The sequence below is a fragment of the Myripristis murdjan genome, chromosome 14 (genome assembly GCF_902150065.1).
Source record: "Myripristis murdjan chromosome 14, fMyrMur1.1, whole genome shotgun sequence".
Taxonomy (NCBI): Eukaryota; Metazoa; Chordata; class Actinopteri; order Holocentriformes; family Holocentridae; genus Myripristis; species Myripristis murdjan.
Genome location: NC_043993.1, coordinates 35,558,530 through 35,584,580, shown reverse-complemented (window position 1 = coordinate 35,584,580; position 26,051 = coordinate 35,558,530). Strand labels below are relative to the sequence as shown.

Below are 26,051 nucleotides of genomic sequence, written 5' to 3'. Positions count from 1 at the left end.
TACCCCGGGTTATCTTTGTCTATTATCAGAATTTGTTTGATGATCTGAAACATTTCAGTGTGACAAATATGCAAAAAAATATGAAATCAGGAACGGGGCAAATACTTTTCCACAGCACTGAATGTCCCCCTCAGCAACTAAAAAAAAGTGATGATATTGATGCTGACATTCATTTTATTGATTATTGTTTATTTTTTTCCCCATTCACCTTAACAACAACAAAAATGAAAATTTCCAAATTTCCCAAGCTTAAATTTCCATGGAAACTGTTTAAACACCTCATTCAAATGGATAACAAGAAAAAAAAAAAAAAAAAAAAAAACGAAAATTCCCAAAATTCCCGAGCTGAATATTCCCAGGAATTTTCTGAAAAATTGGAAAAAGAGTGAAAGCAAAAATCTCCTGAAAATTTCCAATATTCCAGAGTGAAAATTCCTACGGGAATCTTCGGAAACTTTCCGGGAAATTTACCGGAAACTTTCCACCCCTTTGCAACACTAGACATAAGACATTAGACATACTTCATTAGATCAATAATGTAATAGATAGTAATGGATTTTGTCTTTTACACACAGAACAGAACAGGAACCTGCTGTAAAACTGAGTCAGAGCAGCTTAAAAATGACACATCATGACATGTAGAATCACTTTAAATCTTCTCCCTTATAATAATAATAATAATATTGCTAAAATGAATGAATGAATAGAATGAAAGAGTTTGGGTTGAATACGGGCACAATGTTCCTTTTGATATATTTTCAATGTGAACTGAACAGATTTTTGTAATGAAAAGAAGCATAAAGAAAGAAAGTTATTCAGTAAATTAAAACACTTCACGCCTAGAGAGGAGTTATGATTTTACTTTTAGTGCACGGACACAAGGACGTGATTAAACCGATGCTGAGAGCAAGTCAGGTAAAAGGACAGCCGGCCCACACACACACACACACACACACACACACACACACACACACTCACTCAGAGCAGTAAATGTTCTGTTGCTGACTGATGTGTGTGTGTGTGTGTCCTCAGGACCAGGAGGAGCAGGCCTTCTTCGCCGTGTTTGACGGGCACGGCGGCGTGGACGCTGCCATCTACGCCGCCAATCAGCTTCACGTCAACTTGGTTCACCAGGAAAGCTTCAGCCAGGACCCCGGAGAGGCCCTGTGCCGCGCCTTCAAGCTCACCGACGAGCGCTTCGTCAAGAAAGCCTCGCGGGAGGTGATGACAGAACAAAACTGATCAATATCGCTCTGAATGGGCCAATCGGCAAAAAAACAGCAAAGAATCTTTGCTGTTTTTCTCCTTCTGTCGATCGCCAGTGCAGTGAGGTTTTACACTTCCTGTTGTAAACATATTTGCATATTAATGTTGAATCAAAGTCACTGTAGTCTAGTTCCATAATATTAGGAGCTGCATGGCAACCTTGTTCAAAAAGTTGGACCACTCTTGAGTTTGTAGATTGCCTAATTATTAGGTCAGTTCACCTCAGCTCATGAAATGAATTAAAAAAAAAAAAAAAAAGTCTCTACCTGATCTTTTAGATTTTGCCCCATAGTTACTTTGAAAGTGGAGAAATATTATTAAGAGAGTTCAATTTGACATCTTAAGAGTAATAACAATAATAATAATAATAATTATTATTATTATTATTATTATTATTATTATTAAAATAATTAACTCAAGAACTCATTACTCATTGAGTTTATTAAAGGCATGTTTATCTGTTCAGTGTTAATTTGAACTGCCCAAGACAAATCTACACTCAACATGTCAACCAAAACCTCGAGTTACACTGTTCAGGTGATGGCTCTGCTTCATTTTCAAGTTGATCAAACTCATCCTCTAAAGGAGTGGTTCTCAACTTGGGGGTCAGGACCCTCCAGGGGATCGTGAGATGTTGGTGTGGGTCGCAAGATGGAGTGATGGAGTAATTTATTATTATTATGGAAACGAATCAGAAGGAGCTGCTCTCCCTCAGGCTCAGACACCAGGCTCGGCTTAGGGTCAGGTTAAGGTTAGGATTAAGGCTGGTTTTGGCCTAGTTTAAGAAAATAACTAAGTTTGTGTAAGGTTAGCACCAGGTTGTGGTTAGGGTCTAATATAGTATTGTCATCTTATTTTGAAATGGTGAAGATTAAGGTTTTGATTGGCTTAGGTTGGGGTTAGGCAGGTAGGGGTTAGGGTTAAGGTTTAGTCTTCAGGAAATTAATGTAAGGCAATATAATGTCTTCTGAAGTGATGGAAACATGACTGTGTGTGTGTTTGTGTGTGTGTGTGTACGTGCGCTCTAGCACCTGCGCTGTGGAACGACGGGCGTGGTGACGTTCCTGCGGGGCAGGACGCTGCACGTGGCCTGGCTGGGAGACTCCCAGGTCATGCTGGTCAGGAGAGGACAGGCTGTGGAGCTGATGAAACCACACAAACCAGACAGAGAGGTAACACACACACACACACACACACACACACACACACACACACACACACACACAAACAAACCGTTAAGGTGCATAATGTTAAGATAAAGCAGTGCACGGTCCTACAAAATGGAAATTGTCAGTTTGGTAGTTATAAAATATATAAAACAATAACCGGAAACAACTATATACAGTTAATTTATGCTTTTCCACTGGTTGCCTCCATTTCACCAAGCACACAGTTAACTCAATAAAACTGATTGTGCAACTCAAAATGCTGTTATGTTATTACGCTGTTTTCAAGTTAAGTTGTTGGTTTGCACTCCTGATTTGCTGCGTCTTCACAAAAACAGCTGATAATCTACAGAGGAGGTTTGATGTCTCCTGTCTTCTCTGTTTTATGGGGTGTTTTACATGAAAAATGACACAACAAATCAGTGATTTTCACCATATGCACCACAGAAGTTTGGAAAATTTCGTTAGAGAAAATCCCTGTGTAAATAACCTTCTACGGTTTATTACTCAACACTCAGAATGAAACAGGAAAATCCACCGGAAAAATTGGCGTTTGTAGTGAATATAGAAGATAATTGAATTACAGGATCAAAATAATGAAAAATCACGTTTGTGTCCATATCCAACATAGAAAATGTTATGCTAGTAATAAGAAATGATTTTTTTTCTCCTAATGTGTCTTGTATTGATGTGCACAACAATTACATGCAGTTTTTTAACAAGTGATGGCACTGTTCATCACGAGTCGACTGATATCGATTTTTCAGGGCAAATAATGAAAACTAGTAATCAAGGACACCAATGACTGATGTTCAGGGCAGTGTCAAAAGTTACGGTATTTACACCGACAAAAACCCTGATTTGAATTAAAAATGTTTAAATAGAACTATTCTATTAGTTAAAAAAAAAAAAAAATTGCGTAAACCCCCAAAGAAAAACATTGCCAGAAACTTTGCCCCCCAAAAAAATATCCTGAAAAATTGCAAATTTCTGTCCTTCAGGTGGCGAGGCAGAGTCTGAGTGGTTTTCATTCTGGCCGTCATGAAAATCAAACTGCAGATTTATTTTAAAATTCTGAATATTGGCTCTGACAATCAGCCGGGACCAATAATTGGAGTGTTTTTTGTATAACAAGCGGCATTCGCCACCATCACCGCCATCATCATCTTCCTCCTTCTACTCTTCATCATGTGGTTACTGTCGGCCCTGTGTGAAATAGCGCCGGTGCTGTGTGTCTGCCTGCAGGACGAGAAGCAGAGGATCGAGGCTCTGGGCGGCTGTGTGATCTGGTTCGGCACATGGAGGGTTAACGGCAGCCTGTCAGTATCCAGAGCCATAGGTAAACCTCTCGCCCACTGAGACACTCACTTTATCATTCACACTCACTTTGATTTCTGGAGACTTTCACCGACGGGCGGCGGAGTCTGCGACTTGGACTCGAGTCACACACGACCTCACTCTTCATGACTTGGGCTCTACAGAGACTTCAGACTGGACTCGGACTTGTGAACAATCCTCTTCTCGCTGTAAAGACCAAGAATACTGTGTTACTATGTTGTGAATGGGATTACACATACAATACCAAAAACTAAAACTAGGTGTGAAAAAACATTTTAGTTAACTGAAATAAAAATTAAAAATAGAAAGGCAGGAAAGAAAGAGAAAAAAATGAAAGCTAACTGAAAAGATATTGTGTACTTACAAATCTGTGATACAGACCTTCTTCTTGGCTTGGAAGGTAGTTATCTGTAGGCGATGAAGGCCATGATGACATAGTAAGTTAATAAAGACAATAAGAAAAATGTTGACATTTACCACTAAACCAAACCAATCTTTAGTTCTGATTGACATAATTTAATACATTTATGATTCAGGTGTTATTTTGGTGTAGTGCATATTCAACATTAACTCATAGGCAGCGTAAATATCACCAAGTATCACGACGGAACATTTAATTCCTTTTCTAAATGAAAATCCTTTCTGAAACTTTAGAGCTTTTTCCAGTCAGCTAACCCTAACTACTCAGTGGCTACCGTGGGCATAATTCTATTTCTAAACCCAGTAATAGGCAGTGTTTTAAAAAAATAATAATAATAAATACTTGACATTGTTAACAAGGAAAGCAAACACTGAAAAGTCTGAAGACTGAATGCCGCAGCAAATTTAATTCAAAGCCTTTTCATACACATAGAAGGCTATTTCATATTAAAACCTTTATTAATAACTAATTTAAACCCCAAGCTTCATCAGATTGTACCCAGTAGATTTTTAAAAATGTTTAAAAAAAAAAAAAAAGAATGTTGTTCTGAGTTAATAATGAAAGTATCTGACGAGAAAGACCTCTTGCTTCCATCCCGTCTCTGGTGAGAGCCGCACACGCTCAGTTCTGATCAAGCAGGACTTCCAGATCAGGCGGCGACAATCAGAGATCATCGGCTAATTATGATAACATGAGTCACTTTGTACTGACAGAGTATCATCATATCATTCAGTGGTTATGGGGACAATGTTCAGATGAAAACAAGCCATCCTACCTTTTTGATCTCAAGTTTGGTCTCTGCTGAAAAGTATTTTTTGAATATTTTAACTACTCCAAAAAGTAACATATTACAAATTGTGTTGTTTTGTTTTCAGACAGATCAAATACAAATGAAAAAATGCAAGTACCGTATTTCACCAATTAATCGCCCGGCCGCAAATAGCCGCCTGGTTCTTTTAAACGCCTGGGGTCTGCACCCATTTTGCATATTAAACGCCCACCCGAATAACCGCCGGAGCGATTATTTGCATTATATTGAGGTAACCCAAAATAAGGCTATTCACCTTATTTTTGCAGAAGTAAACAGTTAGCCGCACAATAACTGTGCGACACTTCCGTTTTCTGTCAAAATAAGAGAGCTAGCTAACGTTAGAAAAAAAGGGTGTACCGTAATCTTAAATCGACCGACTGTAAATATGTTGGACAGTAACTGTCATCACGATAATGGCCTGGTGCAGGTCTGTGCAAAAATAAATAAAGGCCTGCAGCTAAGAGCCGCCTGGTTCTTTTAAACGCCCGGGGTCCAAGTTGATTTTGCATATTAAACGCCCGGGCAATTAATTGGGGAAAAACGGTAATTAAAATACAGATTTCAAATATTTTGAATTAAAACACCGCCCACGCTTGGTAGTTGGAATAATAATGGTAATGTAATTGTCTCAGTAACTGAATCACTATAAGCAGTAGCAGCATTACTTGTTGTCATAGTGTAAAGTTGCAGTAGTCGCATTACAAAGTGCAGAAACTGAAAGAGAGACGAAGTGGCAGGGAAAGAGCGAGCGAATGAAGCAGCCAGGGCGGCAGCCTGGGCCCGGCCTCCGTGTGCACTGGCGATGCAAAGCGCGGTGAGACGGGCAGCGCGCCTGGACCTTCTGGGAACACGAGGCCTCGGAGATGAATATGTTACCAGTGGGTGTGTTGGAGCAGGGACTGACTTAACCAGTTAGTTATCCTCTTATCCTTCCTTTTAAGGAGAGGACGCACCATGCAGTGGTATAGCGCCACTTTGGGGATAGCTGATGTCATGAGTGAGTGACAGAGAGAGAGAGAGAGAGAGAGAGAGAGAGAGAGAGAGGATGAATATTAAGTGCAAACCATTTTCTCCACCTTTTTCGTCCCTTTCTATTAATCAAAGTATGAGTAAATACATTTCAGAGTAAAACAACAACATGTTTGCTTCCCCTCTCGTCTAAATAAAATAAACATATTTGTTAGTTGCTCATTTCCAAGCCATGATTTTGCTTTTAAAATAGTCTTGATATAAAAAGTATCAAACCCAAGAAATGTTTGTGTTTGCATCAACACCTGTTAGAATCTAAATCTGCTTATTCACCTTTACTGTGTTCAAGAAAGCACTCATTTAGATTGTGTAGAGTTTCAGGAAATGCGGAAGATAAATTCAGGTTTTCCTCAGCACATGGGTGTCCAGCACTTTCCAAATCAAATGTACATGCAACACGCAACTCTGAGCTCCTTGGTAAATCATTTAACCGGCGCCACATGTGCAATAGAATGCATAAACAATGTACCGAGATATTTTTTGCCATCTTGAGAGGTTCACGTCAAAGTGAGACAGACAGGCGTAACTGAGACTGGCGACTGAAATGCGGCTCTGGAACGGGGCTCGCGAGAGCGATGGTGAACAGGAGGCCACGGTCAGATGGCTCGACAGATGAGATGAGTCAGAGGCATCGCAGTCCCTCAGTTTTATTCATCACAGGTGTGCAATCAACAGAAACGTCTATATCAAATTAATGAGTATCAGCGAATATCAAATAAGATTTATAATCAATAAAGCATTATAAATAAACACATGTACTCATTCTCTCCAGTAATATCATTAGAGCGAATGCATTATAAAGTCATCATGCGACCAATCAATTCCATATGTAAATTCAGCAGCAGAACTTTATTAGAAACTTAATTGGAAATTTATTAATTTCATCAATTTAACAGACTTCCATAATCACATGAATTCCCATCTGGTGTCTGCCCTCCCTGGTTCACTTAGGGAAGCAAATGTGGAAAGTCAGCCGTGGTAGTAGGACGCACACAAGGACGGGTGGCTCAGCTGTGGCAGCAGATAGCAAATTTAAGAAAGGAGGTGGAAAAAACGAGTCTGATTTCTGTTGGAAAACTTGATGCTGATGGAGTTCACCATTCTGCAGCATTTATTCAAAGTGTGGCGGCAGCGTGGCTCAGGAGGTAGACAGGTTGTCTGGTAATTGGTAGGGTTGGGAACGATAAACCGATATGACCGGATAACCGCTTTTACAAGTGAGAGATACGGCTGTGTCGGCAGCAGACTCCTCAGTCGATATGGATCAGCAATCAATCCTTAGATGAATCGATTGTAGAGTTGTGGATCGGATATTGCAAGACTTCGAGACTTTGAGGTCTTATGTTCTGTTTTTATATGTATATACATTTTATTTTCTGACCCCATCCAACAAAATGATGTTCATTCGGCAAGTCTTTTTTGTCCATGTCTAAAAATAAATACATTGACATGGGATTTTGTTGTTGTTTATTTTTGACAGTGCCATAAAGCAACAATGCTTGGGGATATGTGCTCTTTTACATGTTTGAAAATACTGTAAGAATGTCATTTTATAGGACTGGCTTCTTTTCTGATTCACGTCTACATCAACAAATGTTAACTATCGTATCGTTCTTAAACCGTATCAAATCGTATCGAATCGTTCTGTATTAAAAATATATTGTTTTTGAATCGAATCGTAACCCGTGTATCTAGATATGTATCAAATCGGCCTCATGCCAGAGATTCCCAACCCTAGTAATTGGAGGGTTCCTGCTTCGATCCCCAGCTCCCCTCAGAGTGTGTCGAAGTGTCTTTGAGCAAGACACTGAACCTCTAACCGCTCCCGATGGACAGCTAGGCACCTTGCATGGTAGCCTCTGCCATCAGTGTGTGAAAGTGTGAATGTGAGGCAAACATTGTAAAGCGCTTTGAGTGGTCAGTAAACTAGAAAAGCACCATAGAAAAACAGTCCATTTAATCTGAACCTGACTGGTCCAGAGATGGGTGGAGTTAGAGGCGACCCCTGACCACGACCCTACGACTGACATTTATGAAGCTAACATGAGCTGAACCAATATTTGACAAGACAATTACAAAGCTACGTGTGCTATCATTGGTTTACAGGGACTGGACGACTGACCCCTAACACACTAACACAGGACCACCAAACACACTGCCTCACACGGTACTGGACAACAGACTAATCCGGTCATTTGTGTTGACAGGTGATTCGGAGCATAAGCCCTACATCTGTGGTGATGCAGACCACAGTATCTTCCCATTGGACGGCTCAGAGGACTATCTAATCCTGGCCTGTGATGGCTTCTGGGACACAGTGAACCCCGATGAGGCGGTGAGGGTGGTGAGCGACCACCTCCAGGAGAACGCTGGAGATACCACCATGGTGGCCCACAAGCTGGTGGCCTCGGCCCGAGATGCCGGCTCCAGCGATAACATCACAGTCATAGTGGTTTTCCTTCGGGACCCGCGCTGCCCACAACCCACCAGCACTGAGGAGGAGGAGGAGGAGGGTGTGGTGGAGGAAGAGGTTGAGGAGGAGGCGGTGGCGGCGGAGGCGGAGGAAGAGGAGGAGGAGGAGGAAGAAGAGGAGGCGGTGAAGATGGAGCGGGGTGGCGGTGAGGGAGGCACCACGGCAGATATTGGGGGTAAAGGTCGTGGCGGCTGGCCTCTGCAGCAGTGCTCGGCACCGGCGGACCTCGGCTATGAAGAGAGGACGGACTCGTTCACAGACAGAACCAGCCTCAGCCTGCTGGGGCCGTCCCTGGAGGGCCGGATCTCTCTGATCCCAGCCTCTGCACAGCCCAGCACTGTTCTCATCTCTGACCTATTTACAAGCTGTCGCCCATACCGAGAAGAGGTCTTGCCGAGGCCCAGGTCCTGCGTCCCCGCCTGCCAGGAGAACAGCCTCCACACCTCCACGGACATGCAGTGGACCCAGGCGACCACACTGTTGGGCCAGGCGAGGAGGCAACGCCGAAGGCTGACGCACGTGAGTCATCGATGGGGCTGGAGGAGGCAGGGCAAAAGCAGGCAGCTGCCAGGCCTGCTGCTGTCTGATCGCTCGACACCCTACACCCAGCGCTACCCTAACCAGAGGGCCGGGGTGGCTCTGCCTCACCTGGCCCATGATGTGACCTTCTGAAGATAACCACCATGTCCTTCGACCCTTAAAACACTGCTACCCAACCCTCAGCCCGGCCACCCACCTCTGCCCTCCACGACAGTTCTTTCTCTGTGGCTCCTGCAGTTGTGACATGACTTTATGAATCCCTGTTGGAAGCATGGTGCTGTCTTTCCTAAGATGAAATGTCTCCAGTTGTAAGCTGGCCCACAAGCTCAGCTCTTTGGTGCTGTTGGCAATTCACAAACCGGCCTCCTCTCCATTGTTAAGCATCAACAGTGAAAAGGAAGCCAGGCCTGCACACGCAGATTGAGAGCAGACATGCTTCCTCAAGCCCTTTCCATTCCTTCCCCTGTAAATGAATTTAATCGAGGAGGCCATAACAATTCCTGCCCCTAGTTTCTGGGACTGACGGCAGACACATGATGTTCTGATCCCTCCCATACAGAAGATGAACACAGCCATTATCCACCCCACTCTATGTCAATAGATAAAAGCGCTTAACACAGGATTATAAGATTAGCAGTCATTTACCTGAATAAATGCAACATGTAGAGTGATATGCATTCTAGATGGGGATACACTAGCGGGATAATGGTTTTGAGGTGAGGCATATTATGTAGAAATTCTATTCTATTTATAGTCTTTATTGGACCACATTGTTGATTAGACTAGCTTATCAGTAATGCCTACTGTATTAAGTTTGTTTACAGAAAATCCATTGAACAGAGGTACTTTCCAGCAGGCTTGATATGTGCAAGTGCCCTGTTAAATCAAGTGTTAGCATTATGTCTCGGGCCAGGGTAGTTGAAAGCTGCAGAACATGTGCCTTCCATATGCTATTCAAGCCTATTTCCAGAGCTCAGAAGAGAAGAGCTCACCAAAAACAGAGAGTGACGTGTTGATGTCACTATCATGGACAAGTCAGACTTGCATTCATTCTGGTAATTTAACTCTGTGCCACTTTAAGGTCCAGATTCACTAAGATCAGGGAACTATGGGTATTGTTACACCCAGTTGCTTGAGTGAAGCGAGCAGAGATTTCTTCGTATTCACAGACAAATTTATGCAAATCAAATTGAGGCCCTAACGAACACTCCAAAACAGCACAGCACAGCAAACTGCCCCCCTTTTACCAAACACTTTCAACTGTAACACTAATCCACCAAGGCTGGCACCCTTGGGCCTTAAGCCTCTTTATGATTGGAGCACTCCCTGACCTGATGCAGATTCTGGGATGGAAAACCCTCTCTGCATCTTGGATCGATTATAGCGGCCATTCTGAAGGGACACACTCTGTCACGGTCTCAGTGTCTGCATTCAAAAGATCTTATATGCAACCACAATCCGAGACAATTGGTGCTGCAAAGAATTTTAAGGAATCTCGATTTGCGTAGCCTTGCCTATGTTACATGGGCAAAACAATGATTTACAAATAATTTACATATAAAGGATACTGACAGTCACAAAGAGGCTTTATTTTTGACCAGCACTATCAGGCAGCTTTCCATTGTACACAGTGAATGAATATCATGCCTCTCTGATTTGGTCATTTTGGTGACAAGAGAGCGGTTCCCTGAGCAAAGTCTATCTATCTATCTATCTATCTATCTATCTATCTGTTATCTATATCTGTATCTATATATCTATCAATTATAAATGTGAGCTGAAGCCATAAGCTTAATTTGTTGTTGGAGCAATTGTACACATGAATACTATCACATCCCAGTTTAATGCAGTAAACTTCCCGACGTAAGGATTCGAGCCATGACCAGGTTCTGTAATTAGTGCCTCCACTCTCCTGGCCCAGGCAGTCATCATCCAAACACCCACAGGGTTTGATACGAGCACTGGGGAAACTGGCGATTCATCAGACAACAGGAATTGTTCTGCCATCCCTGACAAACTACCACACTGTGCCATCACCTCCCTTTTTACTTTTGTCTTATTTCCGGTCCTTTCCTGGGGGCTATTAGGATAGGGACTTGAGGTTTGTGAGATGTTCAACTTGGCGACATTTCCATATTTTCCTTTCACTGTCTTGCCCACTGCTCCTACAGACACTTAGCCATCGGTCGCATGTTGACCCATGCACCGAGGCCCTGTGGATTGACTGATGAAAAACATCAGACCGGATGGAGCAGAATGTATCTCAAGTCCTAGAATGTACAAAGAGACTTGGTGAAGTAGGATTGTTGAGGTGTTTTCTGGAAGATTCTTCTTGACAGAGCATCTAGCTGTGACGAATGTAGCTGTGAGACATACAAACAAATTAAAGCCACTGGATTCCCTCATGGAGGTGAGGATCACCACAGTCAGAGACAGTGGTTACACCTTGAGAGAAGATAGATCAAGCATTTCAGCTAGCTTATTTTACCTCGTGTTCCACGTTTAACTGCAGTATGTTCTACACTTAGAAACCTTTCTCTACATCCTAGCTTTGGTCTCGAAATCTGGACCACACAAACTGCCATTTTCTGAACCACTCATGAACATTGCAATCTTCTATAAAAGTGGCCCTTGCATCTCCCGTTTCCTCTCCACTCGCCATTTTCTCCACCCTATCTCTCAGCTTTTTAGAGCTCCCTGCTTCTTTTTGAGAGCAAGAAAGCTACATATCTTCATCTCCTAAATGTTCTTCAAGTTAAACATGTTCACGTAGGCGTTGATGTGTGTGTATTATGAGTATTTATTTGAGCAGTTGAGTGAGAGTGTGCTGACGGTGTGTATTTCTAGTCAGTGTTGTAAATCAGTGGTTTTCCACCAGGCGCCATCAAGGCCCAGTAGTACCTCTTTTTCTTTTCAACCAGAACAGTTCTGGTTCCTGACCTGGCTCTGTTCAGGATTCTTGGATCCCAGGTGTTAACTAGCAAACTGGTCCACTTTTGCACCAGTTTGGAGTGGAACCACAGTGTCTCGATCGCTGGCCACAATTTCTAGATCCATTTGACTTTTTCTGGTATTCCATGTTTTCCTGAATTGAGAATTGAAAGCGGTAGTTTTGTTTCCTCATCAGACCATCGCCTGCCCTTCAATCTCTCCATCATCTCCATCTTTCCTTGTAGAGTAATACATGCCCACTTCAGCTCCTACTATTTTTGGGTTCGAGCTGGGTTCTAACTTTTCAGGTTCTGAACCAATTTATTTTTGGTCGAACTTCTCCAACACTTCAAAACTGGATTTGTGAACCGAAACAGAGCCAGTTCCTTCTTGGTCTAAATGGCCTGTAGGAGAGCTCGACAGGCTGATACCGGCCTTTCATAAAGAATAGAAACACATAGCCCACCAGTGGTGTGATGGAGGTGGTACGATTTTACTCAGCAGCTTCAGTCTTGTCAGTTTTCATTCATTCATTACATTAGTGCACTTTTTGATGGTGATATTTTGCTTCCCATGATCGTGCTGTTCCAGACACTGATAGGACTAGAATTCCAGGGGACACAGTGAATATTGATATTTTTTTTTTCCTTTGGCATAAAAGTGGTCAAAGCTAACCAATATGTGTGTACGTGTTAATCATCAGTGTTGGCAGTCAAACCGTACCAGTTGTGTGCAGCTCTTCGTTCCAGTCATAGCGGTTCTCAGGCTGGTTCCTCCTCGCTGGGTGAAGGTGTGCTGTTGAGTCACAGGGGTGCATGGTTGGAAACCACTGTTGTAGTCTTTTAACTTAAATCACTGATGTAAATTCACAGTAGGAGTTTGACTCAGTCCTCTGTATGGATATGAATCTCAGCACTGTACTGTAACGTCCTGTTCATGAGTCACAGCCATGGAGGGAGAGATGTGCAGCGGCAGTGCACGAGTGACGGGGATACAGGGCCACCAAAACACTGGACTGCAAACTCTGAAAAGGGACTTGACTCCAGAATAGCTGTATATTGTGTACATAACTTGAAGATATCTAGAAGTTGTCACTGTATGAGCAATAAAAACAAAAGCTTACCCTTTTATCCTGTGGTAAATCCTCGACGTAAGCTTTAAAGCCCCGCTATTCCTCCCTCGCTCGTGCACTGCTTGATGTGCATGATCTTCTCATGTCAACAGGACTTTCCCCTACCGTGAAGATTGGAAGCAAACAGAAGTTCAGGTCTGCTCTCCCTCATCACTGTCTCACTGTAAGGCCCTCCATGACTTTGTACTGTGTGTCTATATACACAAAATAATTCTTTTTTTTTTCTCTCTGTAAGCAATAATGAACCTTGCATGGAAAGGCTGTCTAAGAGGGTTTGTCTTCCTAAGTCAGATATACTAACGTCCTCATGTTTGCGCTGAGGGATGCTGTTTCACGACAAAGTAGTGACGCCATCCCAGCGGTCAAGTCGGTCGCACCTGAAGGGTCAAAGAACATAAAAGGTCAGAGAACTGAAAAGCTGGATTCCAGAAAAAAATATTTCCCATTCATTTTCCCATAGGGATTTGATTTGAAGTAATACAATTTTAGCAGTGTAGGGTACACTTACCATGAGTCATCAGGTTATGTAATCCCATATACAGACGGAGCCCATCAGTCAGTGATTTGAACCTATACGTACGCACGCACACACACACACACACACACACACACACACACACACACTCACACACAGATGGGTGCCAAATTAAAGGAAAACCAATGCTTAGTTTGGTGTTGGGGCACCAGGAGAGCTTCAGTTCTCCTGGAGCTCCACTGGAGGGATGGAGCTCCATTCTTCCAAAAGATCCAGTACATGGAGAGAGATGAAATGATGAACCAGTTCTGTCCTGATGGGACTCGTTGGAGCGACAGTGCTCTCCACCATCATCATCATCATCATCAAAACACCAAATGACAGGAAATCTTCTGGAATGATGATGCTCCGGTGTTCCAGTAGAGTTCCAGAGACCCTGAGAATCATCCATGTGTATGGATACATACATTTGTCACTTTGTTGTCAATGTATTGCTACAAACTCATGAGTCATGCTATATCGGGTTGGCTCTGTTCAAACTGTAAAACTAGGAATGTCTGGAATCTCTAAAAATGTCTTAGAAAATGAATGGGAAATGTTCTTCCATAACCGGGGCCAGTGAAAGGCACAGGTTGTCTTAGCTTCTGCATACATCTGAAAAGATTGCCTACATAGACAATCTGTCCAAACACATGCCAACGGCTCAGATGAATGGCTCAGCCCAGGCAGAGATGTTGGGGACTGAGCGCTCCATGCCAGCCGTCCTCTTCGTCTTCTTCCACAGGCTTTGAAGACAAACCCCTAGCTGACTCTTCCTCAACATGCAGGTTAGGTAAAAACCAGTAAAAAAATGTCCAGTACCTGTATTGTCTATGTTCCTGTAGTATTTACAGTAAATATGTGTATCTTAACTGGTGACTAATTATAATGTACATAAAGATTAGACCAAGTTTATGGCTGACGTCTTTTCTTTCCAGTTCAGTCCTAAAGAGCGACCAAGAGCGCAGCTTCCTCCCTGCTCTTGGCATCGCTGCAGCTCCGTCGGTTCACCAGGATGATCATTATTTTAGCTTTGTAGACATCCTGTGGTGAACTGTGCACGGACAGCACGGCGCCTTTTTAACACTTTGAGAAGAACACATGCAAGAATAAATGTGACACCAATGATAAAAACGGAACAAATTGTCAATATGGAAAAGTAGGTTGGTCACAAATGGATTGACAGATGATGATGCGGATATGGACGAGGAAAAAACTTCACAACCAACTGTTTTGGAAACCGTGTGCATGACGTTGCCTTCCTGTTAGCATCTGGAGGTAATGTGGAAGGGAAATTGTGTATTTTAGCATCAGGGCTTGGGGCCATATTGCTGAGAATCCAGACATACCCCTTTTCCACCAAAGCGGTTCCAGGGCTGGTTCGGAGCCGGTGCCTGACTTAGCACCGGTTCTTTGTTTTTCCACCGCCCAAACACTGGCCAAACCGGTTCTGAACCGGTTCCAGGCAAGCACCAACTTCGAGCTGGGGCTAAACAGGGGCCAGACAAAGAACCGATGACACGACCCACCACGTCATTGATGGGCGGGGTTACAGACCCAAACAGGAACAGCAAATGTTATGAACCGCCATTTTTAAAACAAAAATCAACTGGTCGCATTCTAATTGCGTTTTTCACCTCTGGATTGCAATGTAGGCTTGTAAAGACACGAGCAGTATTTGCATCGCTACGATGAGGTCGTCCATGTTAGTTACTGTGATTCTGAACGAGCGTCTCGCACACCCACACAAACACATACAGTCACGTGATCACGTTTTCCGCTTACGTCATGACGTGGGTCGGACGTGGCTCCGCTTGGCTCTTGGCCGATGGAAAAGCAAACCGGTTCTTTGTTGGAACCAGTTAAGCACCGGCTCTAGCACCAGCACCGAACCAGCACCGGGTTCTTTTTGGTGGAAAAGGGAGAGTTGGTTGGAGGACGAGGGTTGGAGACCATGCAAAGAAGGTGCCTTACAGTGCAATTCAGTCAGATCCACTTGCATCAAGGATTCACCATTTATTCACAATGGTAATAGAGTTGTATTTGGTGGACAGGCTTTTCTTTTGGCAGGACTCTTAGCAGTAACCCCCCGGCACAGTGAACCAACACAATCAAAACGCAGCAGCAGGCAAAATAAAGCTAGCCAACGTGAGCCGGCATGTTTAAATGAGCAGGAGGACGTCGGGGTAGTGGAGGGAGGCCGGCATCAAACCAGCGAGGTCACTGCAAAACTGACTTGAATGAATGTGATTGGATATTATCCAGTGAAGCCGATCAGCTGTCGGACATTCGCAGTCCCTCGCTGCTGTGAACGCCGTCTCAGCCGCGGTCTCTCTCACAGAAGAACGTCTTTTTGTCTTTTTTCCCCCCCAAACGGACTCGTCACGGTCGTCCCTGAACTCATCACCACGTCAGGTCCATTTATTAGCTCATCAACCAGTTTCTAGAAGCAGCTGTTTGGCCGGCGTACCGAGGCACCTTCTCCATCGTCTTCGACTGAAACGAACGAGCCTGTGGTTTCCTGCTCGCGCCCCGTGCCGTCGTGTGTTTTCAACCAATGATTTTTCTCCCCGTGTGTGTGTGTGTGTGTGTGTGTGGTGGGGGTGCTCTATTTGCTAAAAATGGCATCGCCTCCCCCAGCCTCTCTCCTCGATGGCGTTGTGACCTGGAAATGGAAAACGTACGGCACCATATTAAGGATTGTTCCCGTTGCTTCAGTAACAGGAAGAGGACGCTTCCGGCCTCGTGCTCACCTCCTGCAGGAGGTGGGGGTGGAGGGTGGGGGGGTCACACAGTGTCGGGAAAAAAGAAGGTTATTATTAACCTTTCTTCAAAGGCATCTTGGCACTTTGCAACCACAGCAGCACAATGTGAATGTTAACTAGGATAATGTGCACGTCTTCATAAATTTAACTGGATTCCAACTTTGAGGCCGCCCTTCTCTTTGCGTCATCCACCAGTTGGCCTGGCAGGCAATCCCAGCAACAAATTGCTCACCATTCGCTCACCAAATCCTGTGACTCAGGCGTGTGCAGCTGGCGTCCCGTTTGAATGCATCCATGTTGAGAAAAACATCTGTAATCTGGAGGGAAAATATCGGTCAATCCGTCAAGCTCCACTCGGTTCACCTCCTCTGTACTTCGACGTCGCCTCCTTTCTCAACATTTCCTTCAAGATGTTTCGCAGAAGAAAGGAGCGTCACGGACACGACACAGGATGTAAGAAATGATGCATCTCACTGCAGTCGGAGCCCAGGGCGACAAAAGACAAAAACCAGCAACACGACTTCCCAGCTTGTTTCACACCTTCAGGACGTTTGACGGTTTTCAACCCAACTGGAGTGAAAAATCATGAACAAAAACATGAAGCAGCCTGGAGCGAGAGACTGCAGAGCTCCGTCACACACAGATCACCTGTAACCAAACAAAACGTCATGGATCACCACTTGGACTGGACCTGTGACCTTCCCTCTAGCGCCACCAACAGGTCAACTTGTTAATTTTGCACATTCATTTTCGTGACTCCATGACCTTCCCTCTAGCGCCACCTGCAGACTTTTTTTTTTTTTTTTTCATTAATCAGAAGTCAAAAACTACTTCAGCAGGGGTGTCAAACTGGTGCCATGGAGCCCGAGAGGCTGCAGGTTTTCATTTCGCCTGAAAACTTCACCAGGTGACTTCACTGATAGGTTCCTCCTCTCTGCTTGAAGGCGAGGTGATCAGTGAAATCACTTGGTGGAGTTTTTGGTTGGAATGAAAACCTGCAGCCTGCAAACCTGCCCTCCATGCATGGGCGCAAATTTAGGGGGGTCAAGGGGTACAAGTCCCCCCCAATATTTATAAAAGATAAATTTGTCCCCTCCCACAAAATATCATGAGATACAAACCCCTCACTAATACAGGTAATATAACAATACAGAGTGGCAAAACACTTGTAAAATCGTTCATACAGTGGTGGAAAAAAATTTTCGGACGCCCCATGCATTTGTGAAATATTGCATTAACAAATCACTCTTAGGTCTTCAAGTGCGATTTCTTTTAGTACAGTCACAGCCAAAATACTAAACAAATCCTAAAAAAGCCATTAAAAACTTCAAATTGATTGGTTCCATAAAAATACATAGCAAATTTGGAGTATTGGGTCATTTTGGTACCAGTGATGATGGTCGTTCTTTTTATTAAAAGACAATTTTTGTTGCCAAGCTTGGTGTCTATATAAAGGCAGCACATTTGAAAGTTCTTCAGACACAAAAATCGCTAAAACAAGGAACCGAACGCAGGAAACACACCTGAAGATAAAGATTATACTGTCAAGAATTTAGTTTGGTTAGTTTTTCTGGTAAACAATAAACAAAAAAATGTAATTTGTATTTGTTTGTATCTGCCTAATGCAGCCACACCTTTTGAAACACAAAAAAGATTTTTCCACAAGTATTTCATGATAATATTTGAGATTGTGTAAAATTTTAAGGGTGTCTGAAAACTTTTTTCCACCGCTGTAATTGTTTTCCAAAAAAGCCTTACACCCCTATACTTGGACCATACCATTTTTACTTTGGCACCCCTCTTGACCCTCTGACCCCCCGCTAAATGTGCCCCCCCCAATATCTAAGGGAAATTTGTGCCGCTGCCTCCATGGCACCAGTTTGTCATCCCAGTACTTCAGCACTGACTTTACATTTAGTTCCAACATTCATATTTGCTAGATGATGAAATCTGTCAGTGTTTCTGAAACTGTTACCTCCCCTATAGCGCCACCAGCAGGCCCAGTGGGGTATCTGCGTTAGAGAAAACGCACAAACAGCCTCCCCTGACCTCCATGCCGAGGCCGGCTCTCGATCTGGACTCAGGCCACATGACTGGTCAAGTGGTGACCTGCCAGCCGCAGCAGTGAATAGAAGGCCTGCATACGCAGCTTTTTGTTCATTTAGCAAAGTGGCTGTGAGAAGCTTCCACACGGCGCGCCGGTGCTCTGCTGGAAGGACGCTGCACTTTCAAACTGAGTTGTCAGCTGTTACATAAACAGCTTTACAAAAGCAAGCAGTCCTCCACACTCTGTCTATAAAAAGACTCAGCATTTTTACCCACACATAATCTGGCTTTATTCCATCCATTCCAGCAGTTTGGACACAAAAAATGATCAAATTCACAGGCAGTGAAAGGAGGATTACAATAAGATGAAGGCAGTTTCAGCAGGAGCCGGACTGGAGCCTCCCTTCATGGGAAATAAAGCTGCAGGCCAGCGCTTATCATTAGAGGACCATATCACTGATTTAAATGTTTGGCTCATTTACCAGTTTACCCCCATTTTACAGTGCAACAAACCATTTTCCAAATCATGCACGGAAATAAAGATTTCACATAATATTATTAAAATCCCTGCATTTTGGTTGAAACAGCCACCTCATAATGCTCTTCCTCTGTAGCAAACAAAATCATCACCATTCATACACCACAGTACTGATAATTGGCTGAGTAAAGCAAACGTTTCCCCAGGGACTATTTTCTGGTGGAGAGACTGTGTCCTCCCGCCCAACTTCAGGTCCTGAAAAGCCAACAGTGCTGCTGCTTTCAGGAAAACTCATGTGGAGGACTTTATTCCGCTGATGGAAAACTGGAGTGAAGAAAGTGTGAAGGCTCTGAGAGTTCATGTTCATATCGTAGTGGGATGAATGGAAACCAGCGGCTGGAGGAAGGATCTAAAATGACAAAAATGATGGAAACGTTCTAAAATGTGGCTGCTTATTTTGGAAAGATTAGCAGAAATATGAAGGATCCAGTTTGAAGACACGACACAGAACATGTATCCCTGCCGTCTCTTCGCTCTGTCCTTCTCTTCCTCCACTCCTCAAATGAATCAGTGTGTGTGTGTGTGTGAGATGTTGAGGGCAGGACCCCGATGACCCCGCCACTCCCAGCCCGCACCCTGAGGGAACCAAGCGCACCCTCCTGACGCCAGGTGGGACTGTCTGTCTGTCTGCTCGGCGGCTCGTCCACGTGGGCGTTCAGAGCCGCAGACCGTGGGCCTCCCCTGGAACCAAACTTAAAAAAACGCCTCCCTCTTCGCTCAGCTCGATCCCTGGATGTCTGTGGGATCACGCAGCAGCTCTTTGATCCCACAGACATCTGAAGACCGAGCCGAGAAGTCCTGAGATGACTTCAAACTGCACACTAACACATGAAAGGGGCTGACTCCAGGTTCGGAAAATTACCCAGAATTACCTGAGAACTCTCTGTCTCACTGAATTACATGCACTAGGCTACTGTACAGCCTGTTTCCTCTTTATAACTATTAGTCCAGTAATTTTAGGCCAAAATTGTGGTCAACCTAGGACAAATTGCAAGAGAAGCAAACTCAACTGATTTTGGATCCTCAGTTTGTCCTGAGTGAGGGGGGAAAAGTCCCAAGGAATCCCATTGGTGGAAAGTTTTGAAAATCACCTATTTATGACCACATATTACCAAAAAACACTGTTTTTAACACACAGGGGAAAGGGGGTCCAAATTTTACTTTCAGATATCACTATAAAAATTCACAAGATGATTACACACACAAAGACAAGAAAAAAAGTCTATTACAAGTTCTTTGAATTATTCTGTTTACACATGCATATCACACATTATCTGATTTGATATGCACTAATAAGGAATATAAGGAATAAATGCCAAAACAGATATTTAAACAGTGAATTAAAAGGTTACTGTATATATAGTAATCTTTTAATTCACTATTTAAATATCTGTTTTGGCATTTATTCCTTATATTCCTTATTAGCGTATATCAAATCAGATAATGTGTGATAGGTATTATATGGTCACATAGAGGTGATTTTCCAAACTTTCCACCAATGGGATTCCGTGGGACTTTTTTTCCTCACTCAGGACAAACTGAGGATACAAAATCAGTTGAGTTTGCTTCTCTTGCAATTTGTCCTAGGTTTTTACATAAAATGACTGGACTATAATGAAACAATCAGGTTAACTCTTCATGAAGAGTTTTTATGAGACAGGTCTGAACCCCAGCAGGATTTCCTCCCCGTCGTCTTCAAAGCAAACATCTGACTGCTTCTTAAGGCTCTGCAAACAAGACAGTTTATCTGAAGGCTCTGTAAACATCCTCAATCCATGAAGAAGGAACCCTCAAGCCCACGGCGCCACCGCCGTCTTCCGAGTGGAAAAAGAAAGCGTGATCACGGAACGCCGGCTGATTTTAAGATTTTATTGTTTGTTTTTAGGGTTTTAAATGGGCCGGACTCCAGACTCCTGACAGAGGAACTGGACCATCCAGCCGGCTGCTCCTGCATGATCAGGGTGTAAAGCTCAAAGCGTTTGCAGCAGCTGCCAACAGTTTCTGGCCTAACCTGCCTTTTCATGGAGGAGCTGCCCGACCTCACAAACCTGCAAGGCTCTGCTAAAAAAAAAAACCCACGTCCTCTGTGGCTTCAGGCTGAGCTAGACTGCTCACACTCTTCTATCATGCTGCTACTCTTTTGTTTATCTTTTGTTGTTTATCTCTATTTATTTATGGTTTGCAGTTGTTTTTGCAACTACTCTACAGAGGGGGGTGGGGTGGGGGGGCTGTTCAGGTCCAGGAACCGACTGTCATTATGGATGAACAGAAGATGTGAGAACGGGGTGAGTTTCAGACAACCATAACATTTTTTATTTGTTTGTTCATGCTCTGCCAGTTACATAAAAGGAATGTGCACAACAAATAAAACTCCCTCTGTGCATTCTGGGAAGACAGGAGACAAATCCTGCCTGTGAGAGACCGGACGGGGACAAAACAAACTAAAAGTCTTAGACACAAATAACTTAAGTGCTGTAAATCCTTTATTGATCCTTAGGTAACAAGCTCCTACAACTTAACACACCAGGTTATTTACAATTTAAACTAAAAGTAGGTTTTTACAAAAGACCACTCTGCTCTATGAAGAGGAATGAAAGCAGCGTAATAATCAGACGGCTCACGTCAACACGAGCAGAGCTGAGCTTCAGCAGGGCGGTGGGGTGTCGAGCTCCCCGGGTCTGATCTGGTGGTGAACCGTCCTCATCGGCTGCTCTGTGATCCACAACGCTGGATTTCTATCTCTCCATTCACTTCCATAGCAAATCAGCCTCCAACACCAACAAGGCTGATTATGCCAACATGAAAAACAACAGGTCTTGCAAAGCAAAAGTGTAATTACATGGAAATAAATAATAATAATAATAATAATAATAATAATAATAATAAAAAACAGGTACCAGGATCTTGGCATTGGCATAATCTGCTTTCTGCATGTTTGGTATAATTACAATTATTTGTGAAAGTACCATGAGGTCATTTCTTCCTGGTGAAGAAGAAGCTAACTGCTGATTCAAATTGGAAAATAAGATTGGAAGAGAACAGGAAAAGACTTTTACTTCCCTTAAAAATGGGTACAAAAAATTGGCTTTTTCTACTGGTTTAATCTGCTTTGTTGGCGTGTGTTTATCTCAATGTGTTATTTTGGAAGTGGTTTCGCCGTGGAAGTGAATGGAGAGAGAGAGAGAGAAATTCATTGTTGTGGATGAGCAGCCCAGAGGAGCACAGAGCAGCGAGCGAGCGAGGAGATTTCACCGCCATGTGGACTCGCATCACACCCAGAGAGCCGCACAACTCTACTCTGCCAAAGTCTCATTCTCCAGCCTGTGAAGTCAGACCGGGAGATTCTGTCAAACTAAAGAAAACTTCATTCAGAACGAGCCGGTAAAACCCAGGAGTCAGGTGAGACTCAAGGTCTGACGAGGTTTGAGTTTCAGTTTCAGTTCAGATCCACGTTCACTCAAATCCAGCATGCACACTGTGATGATAAAATTTAAATGGTAGGTTCTTGGATATAAACAATTTCACGTAAGACATTTTTCAGCAGGAAACTCTTTGTAGTAAAATTGACGACTGGTTCATTAAAGGAATAGTTCCCACACTGCAAAAACTCAAAATCTTACCAAGATAATTTGTCTTATTTCAAGTCAAAAATGTCTTATTTCTAGTCAAAATATCTCATTACACTTAAAATAAGACATGATCACCTCAGAAGTAACTTGTTTTTAGACAATTGTCTCTTGTTTCAAGTGAAAATTTGCTTGAAACAAGTGAAAATTTGCTTGTTTCATTGGCAAAATTTGTTTCTTGTTTCTAGCTAATTTTCACTTATTTCAAGTGAATTTTCACTTTTTCCACTGAAAAAAAACAATTTACTTCTGAGGTGATCATGTCTTATTTTAAGTGTAATGAGATGTTTTGACTAGAAATAAGACATTTTTGACTTGAAATAAGACAAATAATCTTGGTAAGATTTTGAGTTTTTGCAGTGCAGTGCAGTAAAATGAAAAGTCACTTTTCTAGCTTCTCTCTTATGTCACTGAAAACTCCTCTGACGCTGACAGCAGCACCCGACGCACAGCGAGAGAGCTTTCCGGTGCTTTTCCGTCACCACCTAACCGGAGAATCATCAGCGAGGAAAATCGAGGAAATCCTGACATGAACGTACATTTGGAGCCACAGTGCAGTCGCGTGGTAATAAATCATTCGGGTTTTGCTGCACAAGGTTTTTGGATTCTTTCCTCTGAAGTTTAAAAATCTGGCTCTGTTGACATGAATGGTTTGTTAAAAGAGATGGAACTACAGGAGCTAACTCTGTGAACTGTGACAGGAACAATATAATGTGAACAGATGTGAGGCAGCCACAGCAGCATGATCCAGAATGAAAACAAGTTCCTGTCTCGTGCCTCAGACCAGTTGAGGTAAAACGACTAACAGCTGGAAAAATATGAAGTAATCTGTTCACTGAAGAGTTTTGCCAAGTCCAAGTGTCACAGGGCTCCCACTCTTTAGAGGAAATCCTTTTCCAGGATTTTGTCGAGGGCATGTTCTATGATTTATGTACATGCTGCTACTCAGAGGCTCATCCTGGAATAATTCAAAATGGACAAAGAGCTCAAAACTGCATGCGACTGTCTAAAATGACACATCAGCCTGCCAGGATCATTGGTAATGTTTCCAGGACATTTTTTATCATCTATCAGTGAGAGTTTATCTTAAACTGAGTGGAAACCCTGAAAGAGTCAAATTCCATTTTTGAGAAATGAAGGAGGTTTGAGTTACAGAGACTTTCCTCTGCATCTAAATGGTAGATTCTTGGGTCACGGGTGCAGGAACTCAGTGATGCCACGACCAAAACCCAGACAGAAACTGATGCAATGTCAACAACGAGCAGTTCAACACCAAAGTGCCATGTAGTCACCACACAGAGCGAGGCTACAGACGATAACCAGTGTCTTGCAAATATCCTGTAACCTTCTAGCCTTACCAATATATGTACAGGTACCAGAATAACACTTTTTACACATAAACCAACATGAACAAAGTGGATTATACCAATATGGAAAACAACCACTTTTCACCCACATGGTTTCATTTATCTGTCAAAGTGCTGTAGCAGGTCATTTCTTCCTGGTGCAAGGCTACTACATTCCTGCAGAGGATCTACTTTCCAATTTCAAATAGGTAAATAACAAGGAAAGAGGTGTTTAATGTCCTCAAAAAATGGGTACTGGGGCATGTACATTTTTATACTGGCATAATCTACTTTATTGGTATCTGTTTATGCACTAACAGTGTGATTTTGGGACCTGCTTTGCTTACAAATCTATGTACAAATGGTAAAATATTAGTTCATATGACTAAATAGTCCAGGCAAGATGTACAATTGTAGTTCATATTCGTGTAAAGCACCACAACTGGTATAGAGATCCATGTGCTGAACATTTTCAGAATTGGAACCATGGAAAAGTCAGCAATTTGCTTTTCCACTTGACATGAAAAATAAGTGTTCTTCCTTATCTGCCCAACTGACAGTCAGGATCGAAAAAAAAAAAAAAACGTCTACACCTATGACTGGATGATCAAGGACTACAACAGCGCTGTAAAACTGTTAAACTCGGCATGTAATGGTGAATTAATGAAAAATAATATCATACCAGTTTTAAAGGAATGGACTGTTTGCTTTCCTTTTTCTCCTTAAAATTTAGGACAGAAAGAAAAAATGGCAACAACAAATCAGTACCATTTCAGTGACAGTCCAGTTTTGAAAATGTTTCGGGATCAAAGCGTTCATGTATACCAGTTTTACAGGAGGCCTTTTCCTCTGGAGTAGAGGGGGAGTTGTTGCATTTTTTTTTTTTTAAATCATGAGAGTTCATGCATAAGAAGCTATTTCTCTTTCACAGACTATCTAAGTGAATTGTATACTGCTCTCCAGCTGTTATTGCATTGCCCCATGGCCAGCAGGACATGGCAGTGTGTTGCCAGGTCTGACGACTTCAGGTGAAATCACCTCTCAGAGAGGAGGCTGAGGTCATCAGACAGAAGCTGCTCTCCTGTCGGGAGGAAGGGAAAGCAGACAGGATTTTTCTGGATTATCTACATGCTGAGTCAGTTTGAGGGCTGTGTGGATGTGCAGGTGTGCTGTTACCTGTGCAGGGAGGAGTCCTGCTGCCACAGCCACGGCTGCTGGGCTGCAGGCCTTCATCCTCAGTGTCACTGTCGCTGCTCGTCCCCGCCAGCAGGACAGACGGCTGCTGGTCTGCGGACAGAGAGGACATGACGGTTGGATGGGGTGTAACAGGGTATAACAGGGCGTGACAGGGTATAACAGGGTGTGACAGGGCGTGACAGGGCGTGACAGGGTGTGACAGAGTGTGACGGGGTGTGACGGGGTGTGACGGGGCGTGACGGGGTATAACAGGGTGTGACAGGGTATAACAGGGTGTGACAGGGTGTGACAGGGCGTGACAGGGTGTGACAGGGCGTGACAGGGTATGACAGGGTATAACAGGGTGTGACAGGGCGTGACAGGGCGTGACAGGGTGTGACAGGGCGTGACAGGGTGTGACAGGGTGTGACAGGGTGTGACAGGGTATAACAGGGTGTGACAGGGCGTGACAGGGCGTGACAGGGTGTGACAGGGCGTGACAGGGTATGACAGGGTGTGACAGGGTGTGACAGGGCGTGACAGGGTATAACAGGGTGTGACAGGGCGTGACAGGGTATAACAGGGTGTGACAGGGCGTGACAGGGCGTGACAGGGCGTGACAGGGCGTGACAGGGTATGACAGGGTGTGACAGGGTGTGACAGGGCGTGACAGGGTATAACAGGGCGTGACGGGGCGTGACAGGGTATAACAGGGTGTGACAGGGTGTGACGGGGTATGACGGGGTCTGACAGGGTATGACAGGGCGTGACAGGATGTGACGGGGTGTGAAAGGGTGTAGTGACGGAGTATGACAGGGCGTGACAGGGTGTGCCAGGGTATAACAGGGTGTGACAGGGTATGACAGGGTATGACAGGGTGTGACAGGGCGTGACAGGGCGTGACAGGGTGTGACGGAGTGTGAAGGGGTGTGA

General features: G+C 43.7%; 2 protein-coding genes across 2 annotated transcripts in view; one reads left to right on the top strand and one right to left on the bottom strand.

Moving 5' to 3' along the window:
- The window catches only part of ppm1e (protein phosphatase, Mg2+/Mn2+ dependent, 1E), a 62,667-nt gene extending 48,962 nt beyond the window's left edge, over positions 1-13,705 (top strand). Inside the window, exons 4-7 of the mRNA XM_030068976.1 lie at positions 1,033-1,221; positions 2,295-2,438; positions 3,678-3,771; positions 8,239-13,705. Coding sequence (XP_029924836.1) covers positions 1,033-1,221; positions 2,295-2,438; positions 3,678-3,771; positions 8,239-9,176 — 1,365 coding nt within the window. The 3' untranslated portion in view covers positions 9,177-13,705. The remainder of the gene's footprint in view (positions 1-1,032; positions 1,222-2,294; positions 2,439-3,677; positions 3,772-8,238) is intronic.
- An 11,045-nt stretch (positions 13,706-24,750) lies between these two features.
- Positions 24,751-26,051, bottom strand: part of trim37 (tripartite motif containing 37) — a 33,826-nt gene continuing 32,525 nt past the window's right edge. Inside the window, exons 24-25 of the mRNA XM_030068798.1 lie at positions 25,119-25,229; positions 24,751-25,023 (exon numbers count right to left, since the gene is read on the bottom strand). Of these exons, the coding sequence (XP_029924658.1) occupies positions 24,977-25,023; positions 25,119-25,229 (158 nt within the window). The 3' untranslated portion in view covers positions 24,751-24,976. The remainder of the gene's footprint in view (positions 25,024-25,118; positions 25,230-26,051) is intronic.